The sequence below is a fragment of the Nyctereutes procyonoides genome, unplaced genomic scaffold, assembly GCF_905146905.1.
Source record: "Nyctereutes procyonoides isolate TBG_1078 unplaced genomic scaffold, NYPRO_anot_genome, whole genome shotgun sequence".
Classification (NCBI taxonomy): domain Eukaryota; kingdom Metazoa; phylum Chordata; class Mammalia; order Carnivora; family Canidae; genus Nyctereutes; species Nyctereutes procyonoides.
The window spans coordinates 17544502-17571494 of record NW_026575160.1 but is presented as its reverse complement, the minus strand read 5'-3'; the positions used below and the strand labels follow the sequence as shown (position 1 = coordinate 17571494).

General features: G+C 43.6%; 1 protein-coding gene across 4 annotated transcripts in view; it reads right to left on the bottom strand.

Moving 5' to 3' along the window:
- Positions 1-21459: 21459 nt before the first annotated feature.
- Positions 21460-26993, bottom strand: part of ADCYAP1R1 (ADCYAP receptor type I) — a 58389-nt gene continuing 52855 nt past the window's right edge. For all 4 annotated transcript variants that reach the window (XM_055314820.1, XM_055314819.1, XM_055314821.1 and 1 more), the window contains one exon: positions 21460-26227. In XM_055314820.1, coding sequence (XP_055170795.1) covers positions 26039-26227 — 189 coding nt within the window. In that variant the 3' untranslated portion in view covers positions 21460-26038. The remainder of the gene's footprint in view (positions 26228-26993) is intronic.

Genomic DNA, 26993 nt, shown 5'->3' with positions numbered 1-26993 from the left:
AGAAAAATCCCATACATGTTTATCCTGTTCATAGAAAGGAAATAAAAATCAAGTGAACTTATATACCAAACCCTATATCATAAGAAACACCTCACCTAGCATCACACTATTCTACCTCTTATAAGAGTTCCTCTGGGAAGATTGTACATACTTTAAAGATAAGTGATCACAGATGAATCCTTTTGGTAATGACAGAGTAGATGGTTTCAGATCAACTGTCCCACTAATATCACCTAGAAATACTCAAGAATATGTTTTTAAATATGTATTTGAAGACACTAGAGAACTAAAAAGGCACTGAGGACTTAAAGAAACAAGAGAGAAGGAATTTACAAAGAGGTGAGTTGGCATTAATTTCAAACTGCTTTTCTGATCAAGGAATGTGATGATTCATAAGTGGTTATGAAGAGACAGGAGAGGATGAGTAAGGATTTCCTGCATTCTTACGAGTCTTAAGGGAAATAATTGGAGGAGGATCCCTAGTAAACATCCAAGGATTTCCTTTGAGAGCCCTAAAGGAACTAAACAGCAGGAATAGGGATGAACCCAAAAGTAAAACATCCCTTATGATGAGACTGAAGCCCAGCTTCAAATTAATTCAATATCTGGATGGATTAAAATGATTGTATCCTACTCTAACTTCATACCAGAGATTTAATAAATGCTCTCTAGGCCTAGATAACATCATCCAGAGCATCTCCAAAGTGTTTTGTGTTCAATAAAGGAATTTAAGCTATTATCAAAAATGTTGTTAGATCAGGAAATAAAACTGATGGTTTCAATCATGACAAAGAAAGAAACAAACAGATATAAGCTCCAGAGCCATAGGTGATTCAATATTGTTTTTATCAGATATGGTCTTTAAAATAAGTGATTAGTAATGTTCAAGGAACTAGATGACAAGATAGTAAATTCCATTAGAGATTACAAAGTGCACAATAGAAAAATTGAATTTAAAATGCAAAACTAAATGAATAAATAAATAAAAGAAAAACTAAAATTAAAAACTCAACTGATGTGTCTAACAGCAATATGTGCATATATATTATGTACATATATAAAGCTCTAGCTCTATAGCTAAAATAGATGGAGATAGAGATGGGGGAGGGAGAGAAAAATTATTAACTGGCAGAAGATAAGAAGGAAATATCAAAAGTGAAACCTGAAAAAGAAGGAAGGATGGAGTAAGAAACATGTAAGACATGGCAAAAAATATGTAGTATTGTAGTCCAGGAGGGAATGTAGAGAATAAATTGGACTAGAGCAATATTTGAAGTAATACCAGATAGAAATTCTCTACAACTGATGGACATCATGCTACAGGTTTGAGAAATATTATTAGCCACAAGCAAGAAAATATAAAGAAAAAACACACCTAGATTTACCATAGTAAAACTGCTAAAATATATATATAAACAAACAAAAAATGTTTTGAAAGTAACTAGAAGAAAACAAAGACATTTCCTTCAAAGAAGCAACATAAGAATGACAGATTACTTCTTAATTTACATAATGGAATACAGAAGACAATGGAATGACATCTTCAAGTTCTGAAAGAAAATAACTGCTAAATTTGTATTTATCCCCAGAAAAAAGTATCCTCAAAAGATAAAAAAGACAGTTCAGATAGTGAAAAAGAGATAATTCATCAGCCAATCTATAATAAACAGAATCCCAAAGATGTAAGGTAAGGAAATTAATCCCAGATTAATCATGGTAATGGAGAAAAAATAAAGAGCAAAAAAAAAAAAGAAAAAAGAAAGGTCCATGTGAGAGTGAATCTGAATAAATATTGACTGTATAAAAATAATAATGGTTTATAGAGCTAATATGTATGTAAAGTTAAAATATATAACTCTAAGGTTTTTGCATTAACAGAAGAGTAGTAAAAGTACTAATTTATGCTGCATTCTAATAAATCAGGATTGGTCGATGACATGATTGTGTACAGAAAATTTTTTAAAATACAGATAACATATAATGCTTAATAAATAAATTAAACAAGGTTATTTTATGCAAAAACTATTTCTTTAGATAAGCAACAAAAAATGGAAAATAAAAATTTTTAATATTATGCCATTTTCAAAAATAATAAAAAGTTAAATACCAAAAATAATTTTGAGAAAGATGTTAGCTCTTCACAGAAAACTATAAAAAATTACTGAAAAATATTTCTTTTTTTTAAGATTTTATTTATTTATTCATGAGAGACACAGAGAGAGAGAGAGAGGCAGAGACACAGGCAGAGGGAGAAGCAGGCTCCATGCAGGGAGCCCGATGTGGGACTCGATCCCGTGTCTCTCCAGGATCAGGCCCTGGACTGAAGGCCGCGCTAAACTGCTGAGCCACCGGGCTGCTCCTGAAAAATATTTCTTAAAAAAACAAATGGATGAATATCACCATGTTCATTGACTGGATAACTTGATATTGTTGAAGATGTCATTACCCCCTATATGAATCATAGATGCAAAGGAACTTCAGTCAAAAGAATCCTAACCCTGTTTTTGACAAGCTGATTCTAGAATTTATAAAGAAAAGTAAAAGGGGAAAAGAAGTCAAGACAATCCTGGAAAAAATAAAAGGAACTGTCGAAAGACACTACCAGATATCAAGATATAACAAAATCACTTAAAATAAAATCACAGTAATGTGATAACAGCACAAAGGGAGACAAATAGATCAATGAAATGAAACAGAAAGTCCAGACACATATATATGGACACCTGATCTATGATGGTTGGTGACTGTAGTTGGCTAAAATATGACTGCACAAAGATATCAAATCTTAGTCCCTAGAACCTGTGAATGTTATTTTATGTGGTAAAGTTTTTGCAGATGTGGTTAAGAACACTTAAATGAGGAAATGATCCCGGATCATCCAGGTGGTCCCTAAAAGCCATCATAAGTGTCCTTATAAGAGACAGGCACAGGGAGACTATACACACACACACACACACACACACACACACAGAAGGTCATGTGAAGATGGAGACAAAGACTACGATGATGTGCCCACAAACAGGAATGCTGGCAGCCACCAGAAGCTAGAAAAGGCAAGGAAGGCATTCTAACTTAGAGCCTCTGGAGGGAATGCCACCCTGCCAACACTTTGATCTCAGCCCAATGATACTGATTTTGAATTTCTGGCGTCCAAAACTGAGAATAAATTTCCCTCTTGGTGCCTGAACTCAGCAAGTTTGTGAGAATTTGTTACAGCAACCATAGGAAATGAATACGGTGGTACCATGGAACGTTGGGGAAAGGATAGTCTAGGATGGTCTTGTCCATAAACGGTGCCAGGTCAACTGAATAGCCATATAGAAAAGAAATGAATGCAGCCCTTGACTTCACATAAACCACAAGTATAAACTTGAGACAAATCAAAAATTCAAACGTAAATTATTTTTAAAAGAACATCAAAAAGATAACATAGGGAAACAGATTCATGAACTTGAGATAGACTAAGATTTCTCAACTAGAACCTCAACAGAACTAACCAAAGGAGAAAAGACTGTAAGCTGGGCTACATTAACACGAAGGACTTCTATTCATGAAATTATGCCACGAGAATGAAATTGGAAATGGGAGATGATATTATCAAATATATATAACTCTCAAGAGATTTGCATACAGAAAATATTTTTAAATCACTTCCAAATCAATAGAAAAAAAAAAAAAAACACCTGTCAACTCAATAGGAAAACAGACAAGAGATTTGAGCGGGCGCTTGACAAAAGGGAATATCCAAATGTCCTAGTAAACTGATAAGATACTCAATGTCATTATTTAGCAGAGGAATAAATATTAAAACCATAATGAAATACATGGTTACATATCTAGGAGAATAGCTAAAATTTAAAAGATTGATAGCACCCCCTGTTGGTGAGGAAACAAAGCTGTTTTAAATTTCATGTAGTGCTGGGGGAAGTATAGTTAGTTATACAAGGAGGCATTTTTGGAAAAGCATTTGGGATCACCTCCTAAAGTCTAATATATACAGACCTTATGACCAACGGTCTAGGCACTGTGGTCCAGCCATGCTGACCCATCAAATTAGTCGTCACTTCCTAACTGTAAAAAATCCTAACATGGGGCACCTGGGTGGCTCAGTCAGTTGAGCATCTGCCTTCCGCTCGGGGGGTGGTCCCAGGGTCCTAGGATCAAGCCCAGCATCAGGCTCTCCGCTCAGTCTGCTTCTCCCTCTGCCTCTCCCCCCTTGCTGGTGTGTGTGCTCTCTCTCTCTCACTCGCTCTCTCTCTCTTTCCCTCTCACTCACCGTTTATCAAAATAAATAATAAAATATGTTTTTAAAATCCTAACTTTTTAAATAAACATATATTAGTTGTGGAATATTATTTGCATTAATCTGCCACTGAATTGTTTACTATTTTGTACACCAATTTTCAAAATAAAGATTGAAATATAATTTTCATTTTTATCTTTGACAGGCTTCATACTAACATTTTTCACATCATAAAACAAATGCGGAAGATTTTCTTGCTTGCAAGTTCATCAAAGATAGGGTAAAATATTTCCATGAACCCATCTGGGTCTGGAGCCTTTTATGGAAAATGACAGTGCCTCTTTGGGAAATTTCTCTATTCCTTCTATTGTACTTGGGCTGTATAATTTCTAACTTCTTCTAGGAGTGGTTTTGCTACTTCATATTTTCCTAGAGTATCAACCAATTACATGAGTAACAGCTCAAATGTATTTCCATGATATTGAGCAAAAATATTTGTGTTTTTCTGATTCTTTGAATTTCCTTATCTTTCCTAATATGTGATTTTATGTTTTCCTTCTTTAAAAATCAGATTATGTAATTTTTCAAATAACAAACCCATGAGTTTATTTAGAATTTCTGAATTACAGACTTCCCATTACTCTTCGGAAATATGGCAAAGTCGTATAATGACAGTATAGCTTATAGTTAAGAATCTGAGCTGTGTCTTATAGCTCTAGGTTAAAATCTTGACCTTACTACCTACCTGCTATGTGACACTTGGGAGGTGACCTATCCTCTCACCGCTTCTCCGTCCCCATCTGAAAAAAAGCAAGGATTTAAAAACAAAATTTAAAAGGTACCTATTATATAAGGGTGTTGGGAGAACAAAATGTAAAAATCTTTATGAACAGCTTTGAAGAGTGCTTTAATATATAAGTTCAATTAATCTGTTCATTTGTTTAGTGAAATAGATGAATTTGGTTACTTCCAGTTAATTTCCGAAGGATCATGGCATACCAATATTTATTCAATAAGGATCTGGACAGGGATCCCAGTTGACACCAGTGACTGAAATTGTGCCTTTTCATTCACTATTTCCAAGGCTCCAATGGCTCTCAACGACCCTGAGAATCAAGTATACAGTGTGTCCGCCTAAGGACAGAGTCTAAACTGCTGGGTGCAACTCTACACACTCGGGTCTCTAACCACATCTCCCCACCACACCTTCCCACCATAACAAAATCAATCTACTTCCTCAAAAAAACCATGTCCCCTCACCCCTGTTCTGCTTCTTTTGTCCCTGGGGTTTCTCAACCCAGCCCTAGAGCCTTTTGAGGCCTGGATAACTCTTTGCTGTGGAGGCTGTTCTGTGGGTTGTCAGATAGTTCAGCAGCACTCCTGGCCCCTACCCACTGAGGCCAGTACAACCTACCCCTGATCTAATACCCCCCAAAATGTCTACAGGCCTTGCCAGAAGTCCCCTGTGGGGCAAACTCTAGGGGTGCCTAGTTCTAGGAACTGCTGCTCTATGGAGAATGCTTTTACCCATTTACCTGGCTACCTTCAACCCACCCTCCAGATTTCTGGCTAAACGTCCCTGCCGTGTCCCCAGGGTCAGCCCCCCTGCTATACCCAGACAGCCGGGGGTGGGGGTCAAGCAAACAGCCCCCGCGTTCCTTGCACAAGGATGAGAATGGGAGGGCTCCATGGGGAGCCCAGCAGTGAGGCCCCATCAGGCAGCAGGTTGGATGGGGGGCTGTAGGGGGCCCTAGAGTTAGACAGGAAATTGGCCGGCTTTCCAGTGAAATGATTGGGTTAGAAGCCTGGAATGGAGAAGGGGGGGGCTCCGAAAAGAAGCATGGATTGGGGTGCGCCAGGATGGAGAGAAGGAACTCATGGGTTCAGAGAGACTCTGACCTGGTGGGGCGGCCAGGTAGGGACGCTGGAGAGGGGACACTCGGAAGCAGTGGCCCTACCTTCTTTCTTGCCCGGAGTTAAATCTGTGCCTTTGGAGAGGCCATCCAAAGTTCTGGGGGGACCCCCAAATCCCCTCTCCCGCCCCGCTCAGCACCCGCCCCCCCCCCCCCCCCCCCCCGCGCACCAACACGTGCGCACCTGCACGCGCGCTTCTGTCCCCTGCCTGGAAATCACGCGTGCAAAAGCAGCTGCCGGAAGAAAGAATTTTTTTTTTTTTAAGGTGGGGATGGGTGAGAAGATGGAGAGAGAAGTGGGAGCCCGAGGAGGACCGTGGCAGGTAGGAGAAGCCACCTCCAGACCCGGCCTTCAGGCTGGGACCTGCGGAGCGCAGGCCGGCACCGTCGTCTGGCGCCATCTAGTGGCTGGTTCTTGTAGCGACTGGAGCTCTGATCCCGCGCTGAGGACCCCCGGGGCAGAGGGACTTAGGGAGCCAGAGAGGTAATGACTGGAAGGGCACATAGAAGCTGTTCTTCTGGGACCCAGGAATCATACATCCAGCTTGGAACAGGGCACCTGCACTCCATTCAGGCTGCCCGTGGGCGGCCCTCCTGGGAGGCTGGCTTCTCAGAGCCTGGTCATTCCCCTACAGTCCTCTCCAGATCCCAGGGCACCCCACACACACACCTTTTCTTAATTTTTATTTATTATTATTATTATTATTATTATTATTATTATTATTATTATTATTATTTTGTCTGACCAGAGGATCCCTCACGTCTGGTTGATGACGTCCCTTGCTGATGTTTTTTTTTTTTCTTTTTTTCCCCTCCTAATTATTAGCAGTCTTTATTACTAGTGCCTGGATATAGTATTTCTTATTTGGAAATCCAACAAGCTTTTAATTAGAGAAGCAACAGGAAGAGATATTAAGCTGTATTAATGCATCTGAAAACCCAGCACAGTTAAAAGAAAGACAATCTCATAGATAACAGCACGGTTGAAAATTACAGGAACAGCTTCCAGTGAATAACTAAATGGAAAATCCCAGAGAGGGTCAATTGTTGTTAGTTAATATTTGTAGCAAAGTACGGCACTTAATAATGCGGCCGTTTCTTATCCTTATGGGAGGCAAATAACAAGAATTGGGATTTCCACTTTAGATCGTAATTCTAGCTCATTTTTAAGGGCCCAGATTTTGCAATAATGTATCCAGAGAAGGTTTGTCGTAGAAATAATCCCTTCACCATCAATTCTCAGAAGGGTCTCTAAAAATGCTTTTCTTGCCAAGAAATTTCACAAAATGACCTTAGAGCAGGTCATAAAATAGACCCGGACATAAAAATGGGCACAGTCACTGCTCTCCCTGTATTTACTCCTTGAATCTGGGCTGGATTTGACTTGTTTTGTCTAATAAAATGCAGTGGAAAGCACTTAACCAATTCTGAGCCTGGAACTCAAGAGGCTTTGTGTACTTCAGCTCAATCCCTTGGAACCCTGCCAGCTGTCAAGCAAACAACCCCAAACCAGCCCGGTGGAACATGCAAGAACATATGGAGCAGAGACAAGCCATTGTAGCAAGGCACTGAGACACGGGGGAGAGCCCAACCAAGATGAGCAAGCCATCCACGGATGCATGAGACGACCCAGCGGAACCGCAAGAACCACCCAGCTGATCCCAGCCCAAATTGTCGGTCTTCAGAATCATGTGATACAACAAGAGATAACTGATATAAGTATTGTGGCTAAATTGCATATAGAGAATTTGTATTTCCTGACTGCATAGGAAATCATGATGAAAGAAAAGAAAGAAAGAAGAAAGAAAAAGAAAGAAAGAAAGAAAGAAAGAGAGAGAGAGAAAAGAAAAGAAAAGAAAAAAGAAAAGAAAAGAAAAGAAAAGAAAAGAAAAGAAAAGAAAAGAAAGAAAGAAAAGAGGGATAGTGGGAGTACATTTGAGGAATAATCCAGATGGAATTAAGGACTTTGCTCCTTCTCATGTTGCCAGTCAGAGGACTCTTGATTTCCTTCTGGACTATCTAACTCTGACTGAAACTAACTCTATTCCATCATTAGTACATCCTAGTTAAGCAGAGATGGAATTTTAATGAACTGCAATTCCTGTTGTGACCACACTTGCCTAAATCCTCATTTATTTCATACCTAATTTATTGTAACAACTGATTTTTCTTACTCTAAATTTATTTCTACTCCAATTTATATTATTGTCTACAATCAGACCAAGTGTTTTTTAATGCATTTTTCTACATGTTGAACCCCTGCTCAAAATGCTTCAAAATCTATTTCCAGGCAGCCCGGGTGGCTTAGCGGTTTAGTGACACCTTCAGCCCAGGGCCTGATCCTGGAGACCTGGGATCGAGTCCCACATCAGGCTTCCTGCATGGAGCCTGCTTCTCCCTCTGCCTGTGTCTCTGCCTCCCTCTCTCTGTCTCTCATGAATAAATAAATAAAATCTTAAAGAAGAAGAAGAAAGAAGAAGAAGAAGAAGAAAAGAAGAAGAAGAAGAAGAAGAAGAAGAAGAAAGAAGAAGAAGAAGCAAGAGGCTCAGGATGCCCAGGTGGCTCAGCAGTTGAGCTCGGCCCAGAGCGTGACCCTGGGGTCCCCAGATCGAGGCCCACGTTGGACTCCCTGTATGGGGCCTGCTTCTCCCTCTGTGTCTGTGTCCCTGTGTCTCTGCCTCTCTGTCTCTCTCTGTCTCTGTCTCTCTCTCTCTCTTTGTGTGTGTTTCTCATGAAAAATAAATAATCTTAAAATAAACTATCACTATCAGGTGCTGATAAGGATGCAGAGCATCCATGCTCCTGCTGGATATGCAAAATGGCACAGTCCCTTTGGAAAACAGTTTGACAATTTCTTACAAATGGTAGGGAGAATTATGACCTAGCTTTCAGCATATTTGCACCTAAAAATTATACACAGCCTTTTAACATAGCTAATCACAAAAGCTAAAGTGAAATATAAAAAATGCTGAAGACAGATTAAGTATAAAATAATCTAGGATAGTATGTATTCACATAAAAGAAGTATAGCTTAAGTTGGATACAGTGAAGAAGCACTGAATTGCTATTTACATTTATCATTAATAATAGTGGTAGTTAAGCCTAAATTTACAGATCCTCCCAAATATGTCTGATCAAATGTATTCAAAGCTACTTACAGCAATGTTTTTCTTTTCTAGTGGTGTTTCCTTTTTTTAACTTAAAAAAAAAAGTTTCATTGAGATGCAATGCACATACCAAGCAATTCACCTATTTAAAGTGTATAATTCAATGATTTTAAGTGTATTCACAGATATTCGCAACTACCACGACAATTTTAGAACATTTTCATCATTTCAAACAAACAACAAACAAAAACCCTCTAAGCCTTTTCATTATTATGTTCACAATCCTCCCCCAGACCTAAGGAAGCATAATCTCCTTTATGTCTCCATAGATTTCCCTGTTCTGGAAATGGGAATGGACCATTCCAATGGTCCATGAATGGACCATGGGTAATCTGTGGCCTTTTGTGATTGGCTTCTTTTACTTTCCACTGTATGGCTATACCACATTTTGTTTATTTTTTCACTAATTGATGGACATTTGGGTGGTTTCCACCTTCTGGCTGTTGTAGATACTGCTGCTAGAAACATTCATGTAGAAGGTTTTTTTAATCTTTATTCTTTCTCAATATAGACATTCATAGCAATCAATTCTCCTCTAAGCCCTGCTTTCGCTGCTTAATATCGGTTTTTGGTATCTTGTACCTTCATTTTCATTCATCTCGAAGTAGTTTCTGACTTCTTATGATTTCTTCTTTGACCCGTAGGTTATGTAGGAGTATGTTGTTGAATTTCCACAAATCTGTGAGTCTCCCAGTTGTTTTCCTGTTACTGATTTCTTATTTCATTCCACTGTGTCTGGAGAACATGCTTCCCATTACTTCTATCCTTTTAAATGTATTGAGGTTTAGTTTATGGCCTAGCATATGGTCTGTCCCATGTGCTTGAGAGAATTGTATATTCTCCTGTGGGGTGCAGGGTTCTATACATGCTAGGTCTAGGTCTAATTTGGTTTATACTCTTGTTCAAGGCTTGCTTTTCCTTATTGATCTTTTGTCTCCTTGATCTGTCCATTATTGAAAGTAGGGGTATTGAAGTCTCCAACTATTGCTATTGAACTATTTCTCTCTGCATTTCTCTCAGTTCCACTTCATACACCGTAGTGCTCTGCTATTAGATGTGGATACATATATAATCATTATGTCTTCCTGATTGCTATACCCTCGATGGATCTTTTTACCATTATAAAATCTTTATGTCTGTTGTCCGGTAGCCGAATAGCCACTCCAGCTTTCCTGTGGTAGCTGTTCACATGATATACTTTTGCTCATCCTTTTATTTCCCATCAATTTGTTGCTTAGAATCTAACAAAAATGCATGGTTTTCATAAGTTATAAGGTAAAAACCCTCATAGTTAGCACCAGAACTTTCCTTAGCTGCTTCAGAAGCCCCTCTGTGTGGCATTCCAAACACAGTCTTGTCCCTGCCCCCCAAATTAATGACTATCTTGACTTTTCTAGTAATCTAGAAAATTATCTAGTCATTCCTAATTACTAGAAAATCTAGTAATTCTTTGACTTCTTTAAAGTTTTACAACACCAATGTGTAGCCATAGATGCTATGGTTTAGCCTCTCATGGTTTGTTTTTGTTTTTGTTTTTTAATCTGTTAAGTTTCTTCTTGAAAACTGTATGGTTTGGTTGAAGCTGGCCTATCTGAAATGAGAATGGAAATAGGATTCAGCCTTGTTTAAGAAGCTCTAGGAAGTCAAGAATCAGAGACTCAAACATCTTGCCGAACTGCAAAAGCGTGTCTGCCGCGTGTATCCTAAATCCTGTTGGGACAGAGGCGAGAAGTGGAAATGTGGAAGGATGTAAGATTCAAGGAAGAATCACAGAAATTAGGGACATGAGATTCTCAGTCCCCTCCTGCCCCCTGCTGTCTGCCTGAGGTAAAGCCTGTTGCCATGGGGAAGCACCAGCTGGAAATGGGATGTGGAGGCTGGAAGATAGGGGCTTTACCCTCCCCCACAAAACACAAACATATTGCTTAACCTTCAGAAGCAGAGGTCAAGAAAGTAGCCACCAAGCTGAGACCTAACACAGAGCAAGAGCTTGTGCTAGAAGACAGGAACCGAAGGGCAGGATGCCAAGTCCAGGGCCACTGTACATGATTTAGGACACTGAAGAGCACAGAGTTTCTAAGAATCAGATTGCCAATGAGCCTTTTAGTGAATCTCAAAAACTGGTAAATGGGGGTCAGGGATTACTAATCCCCAAGACCATCTCCTGGCTCCCAAAGCAACACCTACAGTAAGTAAGCTGCAGAAGCCTAGCAGCACCTGGAGGAGAATCCTCCTGGATCTTGCTCTCCAGTGTAGCTCTGGAAAGCAAGGCAAGTGGGAAATCCCTCCAAGGTGCAGCTGAGGGAATGGTGAATTGTGGGTGGGAAGAGAAGGGCACAGAGAACCACAAGAATCTGGAAACACCATCCTTTCTGGGAGCAGCTAAGAACATGTGCAACCTTCAGTGGACATGAACAGCTATTTTCACCTGAGCCAGCCCAGCCCAAGTACTACTATCTCCTAAATGCCATTTAACACTAGAAATACTGAGGACACACTGGAATGGGTTGAAAAGCCCAGAGAGCCTCCTGGGAGGTGAGGAAAAGACTTGTATGATGAACTCTAAAACCAAAAGAAGAAAAGTTTGGGATGTTCCAGAAGCATCCATGGCATATGATGGTGCTGGCCAAGAAGGAATGATGTACCCAGCCCTCTGGGCACCACTGTGCTACCCTATGTCTCAGTCCTAGTGCTGCCATCAGGGACAGAGTCCTGGAGGACCTGGCCCTAAGAACAATCCTTCAGCATGTGCTAATAAGAAAAACTCAGCTTAACAGAATCAACTTTGGAAAATCAACTCAACAGAGTCAGGAAGCTGCTCTTGATCTATGCCAGTGCTAGGTGGCATTAGGTAACCTGAAGAAGTGTAGAGCAGCATCCTTCTTCAGAAAGACGGGAGAGCTTTCAAGGAAGGAAAAATCCGGTCTCAAAGTCTACTTTGGAAGTTTTGAGGGGCATTTTTGATAATCACAACAGTGAGAGCTGGAGTACAACTGGCATCTATTGGGCAGGGGCCAAGAGCAGTGGACATCCTGCGACATACAGGGCGGGTCCACACTCTGAAGAACTGTCCCACACCCTGCAGTGCTTTATGCCCTAAGAGACCTTTGTGTAGGCAAAACACGCAGGATTTTACTTAAAACCTGGGCCAAAATAGGTTCAAATTTAAACCTGGAAGGAGAACACAACTGCTGTTTATACTTAAATGAAAAGTATTAGGGGAATACGTTGCATTCCTCAGGAAAGCAACTGCCCTGTTAATCAAGGGAGGATTAAACTCTTGTCAAAAACTCTACCAAAATTGGGGCACCTGGGTGGCCCAGTCAGTGAAGTGTCTGACTCTTGATTTCAGCTCAGGTCATGATCTCAGGGTCCTGGGATTGAGCCCCAAGTCAGGCTCCACGTTCAGCTGGGAGTCCACTTGAGGATTTCTCTCCCTCTGCCCCCTCCCCTCTCTCCAGATAGAGAGATAGCTAGGTAGGTACCTAGGTAGGTAGATAGATGATAGATAGATAGATGATAGATAGATAGATAGATAGATAGATAGATAGATGATGATAGATAGATAGATGAGATAGATAATAGAACAGCAAAAACAAATAACAAACAACAATAAAACCTATATATGTTCCTAATCTTAGATAATTGTTCCTAGTCTTAGATGATCATATCAATGACAATAGCTCTGCAGATGGCATTTGAGTCTTTGGCACACCTCTAAAAGTCTGTATTTGCAGTGGCTGTATTTGTGGTGATATGATGTACAAGGACACGAATCTACTTCTTTATGTCCGCTAGTGTCGTGAGCTGAGAGCATTTACTTATTAAATATATATCATTAAGTTTAATGCCCCTTTCTTTCTTCTTTATATGGCAGTCAGACCATTATATTGCTTTTTAAACACTTAAGTAAATACATATGCATATACATATATATACTATGAATTTCATTTTAGGAAAGTAAAATGGGTGCATCAATCATAATGAGCTAATTATACCACAGAAATCAACAACCCTGTGTTAATCTCTGTGATTTAAAACAATCAAAATTTATTTCTGCCACAAATGGCATCCCCACATTGATCTTCGCTCCAGCAGAGGAAACGAGAACATGACAAATCTCACACGGCTCTTGAATGCTTCAGTAGCAAAGTGCCCCAGTTCACTTCTGCTCACAATCCGTCGGCTAGTGCATGTCACATGGTCACGCCTGACTTCAAGGACTGGGGGGAAAGCCATCCAATTTCTTTCCCATAAAGAGAAGGATCGAAATTTTTAGGAAAGCCCTAATGGCCACCCAAAATTGTGATGAAAAAGGCATGTTGGATTTCATAAGATTAGTAACTGCTGCATTAGGAAGATCTCACCCCATGCAAATTGTAGAAGAAAAGAGAAAAGCTTTGGCTCTAAGGTCAGTCTGCCATCCCAGCGATCATGAGAGCCCTTGTGAAAGAGGTGACATTTGGAAGGTGGGTGCCTTTTGGTTCTTGGGAACAGTGGCGAATACTTCAAAAGTGGACTGGGAGCTGGAGAAAGAAATATGTTGAGCGCCTACTCTGTGCAGGCATAAATTCCCCCCAGGCAGCCATTGAACTGATCATGAGTAAGGCAAGCAAGTATTAAAAATTTAGAAGTGTCCTCGAAGTCACTTATTTCCACAAATGTCCCTGGTTAACTCCTGTGCAGTAAAATTTGTTTTGTGTCCATCAGGCACAGGAGGATAAATAAAACACACCCCTGCCTGGGAGAGCTTCTACCCCCTAAGGCTACAGGTCTTAGGAAGTCTTATTATTTTTTTTGAAGTCTTATTATTTTAGAACAAAGAACAGTGCAGTCTTAGGACGTTGGCTTGGAGAATGGAACTGGTAGCCAGTAGGGCCTGGGCTCCTTGAGAGGCTCACTTGCCTTGTCCCTGGGGCCATTTGTCAGGGGACCTTAGGTAGTCACCTCTAGCAATGGCAGAAACTTGCCTCCTACTGATTCACACCATCCCTGGTCTTCTAGGGAAACTCTTAGCTCTGAATGCAGAGACTAAATGAAATAGTTCAGTGCCTTAAATGTGGAAAACCTAGAGAATATTCCAAGATCCCAAATACAGCATTTGTTTGGAAGTGCTTGAAAAATGCTTGGCAGTCATTGCCATGGTTTCAGATAACCACCCACAGCAGGAGCTGACATTGACTGAGGCTTGAACCATTGTGAGGAATTAGAACATCTGTCCCCATGGGTAAGTTTTGGGAAAATTGTCGGAGAGAGACTTGGTGATGTTGACTGATTAACATATTTTATTTTCACTATAGAACTTACCTGAATTTATCTAATTGTCCATCATTTGTTTTCTCATTTCTTTCCCTCCCACTAGAACGTAACAAGCTTTGCCACATTTGCTGCTGTGTCCTCAAGGCCTGGGTGACTGCCCGGTTCAGAGAAGACACTCAGTCGATGTGTTTGTGGAATCAACGATCCTCTCTAACGTGCTCAAATCTAACCTAACCTCCCAGGCACGTTTTCCTGATCCTGAGAACAGACATCGTCTTTCCTGAGCCTCTTTGATGGCACGTGTTTTTGTTTGGATTCTATAGAAGAGCCTGAAATGGAGACTCCTAAGCAATGGAGTCTCCAAATGGAGACTCCTATCTCCTCCTAAGATATTGAGAATCTTAAGCAAATAACTTTTCTCCCTTGGGAGAAATTATAGGGGAATGAGGGAAGCCGGAAGGGGCAGGGGGGTGCTAGGCAGAGATGTCATTGCAGCTGAATCAGTCCCCTCCTGCCCCTCCTTGCAGGGAACTGTGGCATGGACACCGTACCATAGAGACTGCCCACCCAGAGGCAAGGGCCCGGGCTGTCATACCCCTGCATCAGTTAGTTGCTGGCCACAGGCCGCACCAGATGGGGAATGTGGAGGGAGGGTGGTGTTACCACTTGGGCATCCCTCAGCGATCATTTGGAGAAGGGGACAGGTGGACACCATTAGCAGCCCACACCTGCCGCGGCTGGCCCTGGGTGGGCATCCATAGCATCTGCTAGGGCATATCTCCCTGTGTGCCTTCCTTCAGTGTATTTTAACTTCCTTATGAGCAGCAAGCTCCTTGAGATCAGAATCCTTATCTCTTTCACCTTCGTGTCCTTGAGGGAGGTCATAGTAAACATCTCAGTGGAAATCTGAGGCCCGAATGAATGAGTAACTGAGTGTATTTGTGTCTACAATTGAGTGTGAAAATCCTTACGCCCATATTCTCTTCCTAAATCACACCAAACATATGTTTCTTATATTTATGTGGTCTTCAGAAATAAACTTTCTGTGTGATCGGGGGGGAAAAAAAAATGTAAGTTAATGCTTCACAACCGAAAATGCGAAGGGTTAAAACCTGCTGCCAAATCCTCTCTGGGCCACATTCTCTCCACAGGCGGTTTAAGATAGAAGTTTTTCCTCTAGATGTTAATTATGGTAAACATTTTAGCTTGCTCTTGTCCCTCATTATTTCATTTATGAGTCATTGTGTGGAAGCAAGCTGGGTTGGATGAAAAATCCGGGCTGGGAAGGGCTCCTGCAATTTCCAGAAGGGAGCGCCGCGCTGCCTTGTTGATAACTGAGTGACCAGCAGGGGGCAGTGCAGACCCACGCACTGATTTTTCCGCCCAAAGAAACCCAAGATCAGAGAGCTTGTCTCTGGACGATTTTGGAGGAATTGGTTCTCAGTGCCTGGGCTTTTTCCATTTGCTGTTACCTCACGTGCTCGTTCAGATTAGATGACAGGTTGGGTCATGACCTGTTTTAAGTATGTCCCTGGTCGAGATGCAGATAAATGAGGAGGCAAGGCCATTTACAGAGCCCAGGACACCCATTTTCTGCACTGTCTGTGCTTCCAAGCATGTGGACCAGGGCCCAGTCTCAGATCCTATTGGTGTTGAGGGGCTCGGTGCAGCTTGGGTCTTACTCCTTCAGCCTTTCCAATGGTTCTGTGACCCTCTAATGCCCCTATTAAAACTCCTCATACTTGGAATACCCACAATAGCTTCTCTTCTCCTGACTCCTGACTGATAGTGACATTAAAAGTTGACCCTTGGGTAACAGAACACTTCAAGTCTCCTTCCCAGTCTGCCCACCTGTCTTCTTCGTCTCCATTAATGGCACCCCGCCCCAGCCATTGCTCAACCCAAGAACCTGATCATCATCTTCCCTTATCATGCCCAACCCAAGAGCAACTCCCGTTGGTTTGACCTCTATACGCCCCCAGTCATATCTCACCATGTCCACTGCTACACCTCCACTCCAAGCTAGATGATCATCCTTCCCATCTGGACAGTAGCAGCAGTCTCCAGATGAGCCTACAGTCCATTCTCTACAAGGTAGCCAGAGTGATTTGAACATACAAATTGCATGACCTAACTCTCCAGCTTAAAACTCTCCCAAGACTTTCCACTGAACTTGAGAAATATTCCAAATTTTTTATCATGGCCTACAAGATGCTACTTAACCTGGTCACTGCCTGCCTCTCAAACATCATGACCCTCCCCATGACTTACTGCACTCATTGTTTTGTTTTTTAAATTTCTCCCTATTTCCATCACCTGGAGATTTCCCTTTCTTGCATTACTTCTTCTAATGCAATATATATATAATGTATTTTTATATTATATATATATATATCAATTCATCCAGAATTTCTATATATTTGATATTGAAGTTTGCTTACCAGCCTTGTTGACCAGATATTTCATCCACACTGGTCTTTTTTCAGTTTCTAGAAATACCACTAAATCTGTGCCTATCCTCAGGATCTTTGCACTTTTCAGATCATTACTCTTTTGATCTTTCAATGACCATATCCTTGTCTTTTAGGTTTCAACTCAAGTGTCACCTTCTTGAGAGGCCTGTCTGGAGCACCGTGTTAAAATCTCTACCCCACTACCCTGTTTGGTTTTATATATTTTATTATTCATTTGCCTATATAATTTCTGCTTTCTTGATTAGAATATATTCCCTGCAAGAAAAAAAATCTTTTCCTTCACTCATGGTTTTATCCCAGGCATTTAAAGCACATAGAACTTAATAGATGTGCCATTAATATTTCTTGCATGAGTGTTCAAACTCAGTGTGACTTCAGAACAAAATTGAGAAAATGAGAAAATATCAGAGAAGCATTTAACTGGATTTGGAATCATAGGAAGCTTTTCAGAAGAAAGTGAAGAAGTCTTTGATAATACTACTTTCTCTGCTTCTAAAGTTTTGGGGTTTTTTTTTTTCTGTCTTCTTGGGTATTTGTTCATTAATACTCAGGCTCAAGAGCAATTCTTATTTATTTATTTATTTATTTATTTATTATTTATTTATTTTTTTAAGAGCAATTCTCTTGAAAAAGTTTACCAAATCCTTCCTCCAGCTATTATCAAGTTCCTCTAACAGTCAAGATACTCTATGTCACAAGAGACTGAAAACCTGACACCATCTCACATGTTGGGGACTGGTAAACTGACCATGAGCACTTTGGGGATCTTGCTAAAGGAAGTCAAGTTAAAGATACATTCAGTTCGGGTTACAACTAAGTAGTGTGCTGTTGCTTCATTATGTAATTAGATTATTACTAAGTCATCTAGGAATTCTCTTATATTTCATTGAACATTACATATAAAAACAGAGGACTAGAGATCACAGCATAATATGAAGATGTCTGGCATTGTGATTAGTTGTGAAGAAACAAAGTTTGACATATATGGAGCTAGGCATTTGTCTGGAAAAAATAATCTTCCAATCATCAGACATGTAAAAGTTTAAGTGGGGGATTCTTTTCTCATTGGTAATGAGTCCAAGTCATCAGTAATAAAACATGTATTTTGATGAATCATGTGACTGAATTATATTTCAGTTATCTGTATGGAGAATGACAGAAAAATTGTTATCCAGTAAAGATATAATCAAAGAGCAAATGGACCAAAAAATAGACAAAAGTGTCATAGAGTAATTAATACAAATATTATATAATTTTTTTTGGATTTTGAAATATTTGTGATAGTTGTCAACTTCTCTCATTCTAAAAGGAAAAATGTTTATATCTAAGTTTGAATTTAAATCTTTGCATTTTTTTTATTAAAGATGACCCAACCCTCCCCCAAATTATATATGTTTCAGACCCTATAAATCCTAGATCTGTGTTTGTTCAAGTCAGATAAATTGGCCACACAAAGATTTGACTCTCAAGTATGTGTAGTGTCTTGGAACTGTCTGTGGTGCTGGACCTGAAGTTCACTCAGTTCTCTCCATGGTACTTCTTGTACAAACCCCCACCTATGCCAATAGATTGTGCTTGGAGATGAAGGGTCGGGATTATCAACTGAAGTCATGGTTAATGAATACGAATGAGTGCTTTTGTCCCTGGAGAGAATGTCTAAAAGGAAGAAGGTTGAGAAGAAAACCACAGATGACTCCCAAGTGTCAGGGAAACCCAAAGGACAGGCACACCAAAAGGGTATCATCTCAAGAAAAACATTGAGCACCAAGCCATGCCTAAATCCAGATCAAGGGCAGAGAGAGGGAACCCAGGGTAAAGAAAACAAGTAAAGAGAATAGAATAAACTGGGGGTAGGGACTGTCTGGAAAGGGAATAGGAGACAATGACTGAGAGGGGTGGCCTGAGAGAAAGCCCAGAGGGCCACAACAAAGATCCTTTCCATTGAGTTGGTGGGACTTCACTCCCCAGTCTCCATGTGAAAGTCTATATGAGTTGGAATAGATGTAAATGATGGTTTTGTACAAGTCTTCTAGCATCCCTAAGTATGTGTAGTTGACTCCATATTTTTTCGGTTTGCCTTTGCTTCTGCTTTGGAATGGGCACTCAGTTTCTTTGAAAGCTGGGGTTATTTGAACAGTGAGAGGTCAGTGTCTAGCCTTCCTGAATGGGCTTCATCCAGCTTCACCTGCTGAGACTGGGCGCCCTAAGCATTTGGATGCTCCAAATGTGATCTGGAAGGCAACAGAATCTTAGAAGCCAGGCAATTTCCATAGGAAACATGAGAAATGCTCAAAAAAGGACCAGACCAGAGCTGGGTGGGCCAGCACCAATGCATGTTTATTAGAGTGGCCTGGGAAGAAAAGTCAATTAAAGCTTATGCTGCTGATGCCTGTGCTTGTCCTCCCCCTCTTAGTAAGTTAATCATTGTCCAGGCCTAAGTTTCACAAAAAGGCACTGTGATGTCTACTCAGTGTCCTCAGTAGAATGTCCGGAACAGTGGTTCCTAAAGTATTGTCTCCAGACCAAAGCAGCCGCCGCAGCAGCAGCACCTGAGAACTTTTTAGAAATGGAAATTATTAGGCAGGCCCTACCTCAGACCTTCTGGATCAGAAAATTTGAGTCCAGCAATCCGTGTTTTAACAACCCCTCAGGTGATTCTGATGCATGGTAATGCTTGAGAACCACCGGATACCCAAGAGGAACTCCTCACACTATCCATAGCAAAGAGCATCCTCAGGAATAATCAGGGTTGAAGGCCTTCTTTTAAAAGGCTTGGGAGAAAAGAGGGCTGGAATGGTTGACAGATTTGGCAGAATGCATAGGACAGGATTAATAAGCGTTCATAGACTGAGTAGTTTGATGATCTTCACAGTTGCCAAGAAATTCAAGTCTAATACGGAATTCAAGGCTTTCAGTTTACTCTTGGCTCCTTATCTTTGCTTCTTGAATGTGACCTCCTTCTAAGAATGAAACCTATGGAACCTCAATTTATCATGGTCACACCAGTGAGGACACTTTTTCTAGACACTAGTCTTCTGCCCGAGTGATCAGCAGTCAGACATGCAAGATTGATTTTCACCCGTTGAGGGTGAGTTCCATTTTGGAAGCAGCTCAAAATATCTGCTAAGTGGGTCATATGACATAGCTGGTACTATCCTTTAGGGTTCGAACAAGAGGTGGACCTGGAGAGGAAAGAACAGGGGAAATCTTAGGAAGAAGAAACATCTGGGGAACAGCCCCACTAGATACCTGGTACATTTGGCAAGTGGCCTATCTGGTTGTAGGGCTCACGTGTTTCCAGTTGGGATTGATCTTTTCATTGGCTTGACTTCCTCATCGTGGCCCACCCGATCACTGGAGGGAGCTGGCTCTGCTTCAGCTGTAGACATCAGGCCTGCTGTAATGGGCATTTGTTATTCTAGGGCTTTTTAATACTATTGTTAAGTTTAGAAAATCTCCAGATTTAGGATCCTGACTTCCCCAAGAATCCAGAAAAGTCAAATTTCTGGCCTCCTTTGCAACCAAAACACAGCCAACCTAATGGACTCATGTGAGGCTTCGATTCAGAAATGAGAGACTTGAGGAAAGAGGCTGCATGTGGACTGATTTCCTGGTGAGGATGGCAGCAAAGCTATTTGCTCCCAAAACTGGTAACTATGAGGATGGGTCCCTGGCACAGAAGAGACCTCACTGGGCTGGTGGCAGCAGCAGACAACAGCTTCACCACCAATTCTATAGCATGCTCTCCCTTGAGACATCTTTGCTGGTTTCCGTAGCTTCGAGAGAGTTCTAGGAGATGTCCAATATCTCCCCCCTAAACCCCATTTTGGATTATCAGCCAAAATTATCTTCTGTTGCTAGCAACTGTAAATTCTGACTGCTTACAAATGGGCACTGGAGGTTATGACAGTCAGTAGAAACTCGAGGAAATGGAAGTTACCTGGAATTGGTGAACTGGTCTGGCGTGGGCTAATGGCTCTGAATATCCAGATTAGGGGGTGGGCTCTGGTAGCCAGTGATGCACCTGTGCTTACTTGGAATTATAGGCAAGCTCTAGGGTATCTGGTAGCCATGCTCATAAAACAACATAAGGCCACAGGGAATCAAAACCATGGGGTGAGTTACTTTCATTTCTGGGAACTCAAAACATCTAACAGACCTTGATTCCACTCAATTTGCATGATCCTTTCAGGTCCTTTTGAGGTCATGACTTTACTCTTCCAAGCCAGGTTCGTTCTAAGCTCATTCATGCTTGTTCTCACACCTGTCCCTTGGAATCCAAAAGGCCACAGGACTGTGGGGACTGGATTACTATGGGTGGTCAGATTTCCTCCCCTTCCACCTCCTCTCCTCCCTGCCCATAACTTCTGCCAAGTTAACAGCCACCAGGAAAAATGGTAAGACATTTATTGAGTCATCTACAGCAGGTTGACATCCTTAAAATCCCCGACAAGGTTGTGAGCACAGCATTAATGGCGGCAGCGGGAGCAGTGAGGTCTTTGGGGTTTATCTTTATTGTGGGAGACGAAACACAGCGGGGAGCCCGGTTCCACAAGCAAGCCTGAAGCCACGTCTGGGATGCTGGAGACTGCCCCACTTCAGCCCTCACGAGGGCAAACCACAGAACACGAACATAAGACAAGACACAAATGACTAAGCACGAACACATCCCAGGACCTCACGTTTAGGGAAAGTAGAAAGGGGCACATAGCCCACTTGAGGAATTTCCCAGATCCCTGAAGGATTCCCATGGAGGTGACATGGAAATCACCACCCACATGAAATCCTCCCCATCCTAACCCCAAGAGCAAAGTGAATCAGTTGACAGACATAAATCTGGAATTCCGTGTCCATCAGTCCACTGGCCTCCCCCTCACCCCCAGTGCTGGTGGTTTTACAAATGGAGCATAGGTTAACCCAGGATGGCTCAAAGCAGTTGACAAATAGCACAGAGTCCCTTTCAGAGGTCTTCACCCCAGTAACCAGCCAATAATGTAGTTTCCAAAGCCCTTTTACACACAAAGATGTCTCATTTCAACCTCATCCCTGGCCTATGGGGCAGACTGCAAATCATCTTCTCCCATTTCACAGATTAAGAAACAGAGGCTCCAAGAAGCAGGTGGGAAACCCCAGGCTAGAACACAGTTCGCCCCAAGCCACACTGACTTCATGGCTCTTCCTGTAACTTGGAGTCCTAACAACTTCTGCAGCCAGAGCCCCTTTCTTGTGCAAGACGACTGTTTCCTGTATGGATGCCTTATTCTGGTTCACGTGCAGGGCTGGGCACATGCTGGCGGGCCCACTGCCTCATTCAGGTTTGTAAAGCATATTGGATCCCAGCACAGTACAGGCACCAAGCTGAGTAAGCCTGCCGGTAAGCGAGTTCTCAGCAGCCCAATGGGGAGGTTTGACCTGTCGACCTCTGTTTTTCTTCCCAGATCTAGTGCTTTGTGAGTCTTCCTCAAGATATATGGGGAAGGGGTCAAGGCCAAACAGCAGGTCACCCACAAAGCTGGGAGAAGCCCAGGTTCTCCACTCCGCGCTCAAAGCTTTTCTGACAGGCTTCCATGGTCACTGGGTTCAAGCAGGAATTTATGATGACAAAGCACTCACTGCTTTCACATTGGTGTGGCCTCAGGGGGGTCGAGGGTACTCACGGGATCACAAAGAAAGCCTCTTCTGGCTTTCCTTCCAGGAAGGGAAAGGGTCAAATGAAGGAGGTGAGTCAGCACACTTGGTGGGTGATAGTGTATATTCCAAGCCTTGGCCCAGCTCCAGCTCCCTGGCCCTATTCCCCAAATAAACTGGTTTGGGGGAGGCAGGAGAGTAAGAAAAGGAATCACTGCACACCACTGGGTGTGTCAAGGAGAGTCACAGAACTACCCACCGATCTAGACAATGTGGCCTGGCCTTAGGTATAGTAGGGGGTTAAGCAGTCCCCCCCCCCCCAGCACTGGGGACCACAAAGAAGCTACAGAACTGCCTGCCCCCCACCCTCCAAATCATACACTCTGTCCTGTCACAGGTTCTCTGACAGCCTCAGCATCCCTGACTTGCAATCCCATTTCCTCCAGGGTTGGAGTTTCTCCCCTAACAGGACCTGTCCCATGATGAGACATTCATAAAAGAGGTTGAAAAATCTCTTCATTCCAAGAAAAACTCAGCCACTCCGGGTGACTGTTGCCCTTTAGGATTGCATAAAACAATGAAAAAACCCCTTCCTGGTAATGATCCTCTAGAGTCATGGAGTCGGATAACTGCTCCTCTCCAGCCTAACCATTCCCAAAGCCCTCAAACCCCTCCCCGCCCCACACCACTTCTTATCCTTTCCCAGACAGGCAGATACCACAATCTTTGCCTGGGACCCATGCCCAGTAAGTAGATGGCTGGTGTATAGACATAGAATTCCAGGGACGCAATGGGCCACACAAATCACCTAGTCTTACTGCCCATTTTACAGATTTGAAAACAAAGACTCAGAGAGGGAAGGGTTTTATCCAGACCTTATGCTATCCCCCTCACTGCGTATGATGCTCAAGGCCAGCTGCCTAACCTTCTGGAACATTCAAAATACATTGGGTACATCTGTTCACAAGACTGGCAATTATTCGTTCAGATAGAAAAACAAACCAACAAACTAACAGGAACCTGGAACCTCTACAAGGATGCAACCCAGGGCTCAGGTGGCAGCACAGCACATGGAAATCAGGGCTGATTATGTTTTTGCTGTTTTGTGATGACATATGTATAAAATCAAAGTCTCTTTTTTCCACAGTGAAGCAGATTTGCTGGTGGGGATGGGGACGAAGAAATGAGGTCCACTCGGGGGACTGTTCCTAGGATCTCGGGGTGGCTACCGTCCAAGCAGCCTTGGCACCCTGCCCGGGCTAGGGACACGGCTGGATCTGCACATCACGCCCAAGGCCCCTGTCCAATTGTCCCTGGCATGATCCCTCCCTCCAGCCCACTAGCTTCCACTGTGGTGTCCCAATGGAAGAGACAAGTATTTCCTTTCTAAGAAAGGGAAAATAAACATTCTCCCCTCTCTCCACATACGTACAAATACGTGCACTTCAGAACCTTTTAGGTGACACACATGACAATGACGCATGCCCTTTTATCTGCTTAGTTTTGAACTGGAGAATTATTGATGTACAGAGCTTGGAAAAGCTTTTAGAAGTCACTGCATCTCACAAGTGAGAAACCGAGACCCCAAACAGAGACCTCTGTGTCCACAGTCTCAGCAGTATGAGCCCTACTGGGACAGATTCTGGGTTTGCCAAAGACCCAAGGGGTCAGCAATGCTTCACTGTCCAGCAACACAAGGCTCATCCCTAAACCATGCAACCAAGTCCTTCTCCAGTCATCTTGGGGATCTCTCCAAAAACAGACCCCCAAACTTCCCAGGCCTCTTCCCCTTTATAAAACCAAGCTAAGCAGCATTCCCTCTCCACCCAAGTTCCCCAAGCATTCCAGAATACGATCACGAAGCAAGTCCACAAACACACTTGGACAAGAACAACACCAAAAGTTGACATGGAATGAAGTGGGCCCCACACACGGGCCATGGCACTCTAGCATTTTGCTCCACCATCCCCCAACCTGGTTCTGCCCCATTTTGAATTCTTAGGCTGTGGCCAAGAACTGCGGCTGGAGAACCACGATGGGAGCTGGAGAGCTGCTGTGCCTTCCATCTGCAGCTTCTTCTAACAGGCCTGGTGGGTGTGGTTCCCTCTCCCAACACCCTAGGACACTCTGGCATCTGTGGTGATTCAATGTCAAGAAAACACAGAGGGAAGTCTTTGCAAAGGTCTCAGAGATATTTCAGTAGCTGAGCCAAAGTCCAAGAAGCTGGTGGCTGGGGCTCATCGTCCATGAGGGTGGGGGAAAGGGGAGTCTCATGCCCTGGACTCGGGCACATGGAGGTAAGGTGCTTTGGGATTCAGTGACATCACAGGAAGGCGGCTGGTTCATCCTAATCATGGCTTTGACTTAAGGAGGAACGAGAAAGGGGAGGGCATAGGGCTCCTTGTAGTAGGTATGGGTGGGGAGCAGTCTCTCTGAGGCATGTGTCTCTCACCTCCTGCAGCTGATGCTCGGGGATGGGAGGGGTAGAAGGGAGGCTACCAGGTGAATCCCCACCCCCTTGAGTCTGGAGTGAAATAATGGAGCCAGTGAAGGTCTTCTTCCATGGGCCCCAAAACTCTTTCCATCTCCTTTCCAATCACATCCACATTTCTGGATCTTGGTTATTTTTCTTCCACCAGATGAAGAGCACCAGAACATTCCGGGACCCTCAGCCCCACACCCAAAATGAAGTCTCTGATTGGAAGAGCCCTGGAGCTGTCCACCGTCCTGATACCCAGGAGCGGGACATCTGGACACCAAGATGCTGGGTGAGGAGTACGAAGGAGTCTCGGCTCATCTTGCTTCCACTGAAGGAAGCTCTGGGCACCCACACCGGGCCTCTGGCAGACCTCAGGGACCGGGCCAGGCCTGAGGAGGGCCTCAGGTGGCAAGCCGACTCAAGGAGTCCACACTGAAAGTCAGACACTGTGGGGGCTGTCAGGAAGGCCCCACCCCAAGCCTCTCAAAGCAAGGTCGTCAGCCTTAGCCCACAAGGCCTCATTCAGGGGTCAAGAAGATCACTAAGGCTGGTGGAAACAGGATAGGGTGAAGCTGGGGACTTGCTTGAGGTGAGCAGGGACAGTGGGTAAAGGGGTAGGGATGAGACAACTTCTCAAAATTTGTGGAGTATTTACATGTCTGGGATCAGGGCAAAGAGGCCCATGGTGGGTGGGGCCAGTGCCAAACGGGTAGGGCCAATACCCATCTGCGCCCGGCATCCTTCTCCCACCTCGGGGAGCCCAGCCTTCAGCCCAGGGCCTGCCCGAAGTGAGAAAAGAAGCACAATGTGTGTGGGCTGGCGCCTGCCCGCAGCCCCAGCCTGTATATGGAGGAGAGGAAGAAGGGAGGGCGGGCTCAGGTGGCCAGGTTGTCAGCCGGGAGGCCCGACATGCGGATCTGGGAGCTGCTCTTGCTCAGGATGGAGAGCTGGGTGCCCCCGTTCACCCCGCTGCTGGCCAGGGATGGGTGTCGGTGCTTGAAGTCCACGGCAAAGTAGCGGTTCACCTTCCAGCTCCGCCACTTACGCTTGATCTCCGCCTGCACCTGCAGGGAGCAACTTAGATGGTCACTTCTAGACAGACATCTTCTGCAACCTCGTCTACCTTGAGGCCCCTCCCAGGCTGGCATCGCCACCTCCTGCACTACCGTCTGACCCAAACGGCAGCTTGGAGCCCTCAGGGCCACCGATGCGAAAGGAACTCCGCTGAGGAGCTGACCGTAGTAGTCCTTCGCCCAAGTCACCGTCTGAGCAAGGCCCTCTCATGGCTTCTTGCTCTCCGTGGGCCTCTGGGCCCGGGCCTTGGAGCTCCACAGTCAGGGACTGGCTCTCAGGCTCTTTCGGGGGATCGTACAAAGCAGGGCCTAGGGGCCGACAGGTCAGGGCAAAGAGCCCACTGTCTCAGACCAGTAACAGAGGGCTGCACGGCGGAATAACCTGGAGAGCTTGACAAACCCAGATGCCCAGACCATATCGCAGGACAGTTACATCAGAGTCTCTGGGGTAAGGCATCCGTACGTTGTACAGCTTCCCCGGGGGATTCCAATACGCGGTCAGGGTCAGGGACCACTGAATAATGTGCTCTCTGGGTGAACACACCCCCATGTTGCTCTTAGCACGGGATGTATGGGGCAGGACTAGTTTCAGGCTCCAGACGCCCCCTCAGGCTGGCATCTCCCTGTGGCGCACTGACTGCACGACCGCAAGTGAGCGGTCCCAGCTTCCAGCCCTCTGGTTCCAGCTCCTGCTTCCCCCGCTCCCCCAGGTCTCTTGGCAAGTTCCACATAACTCCCATTCCCTGCCTCCCCCAGC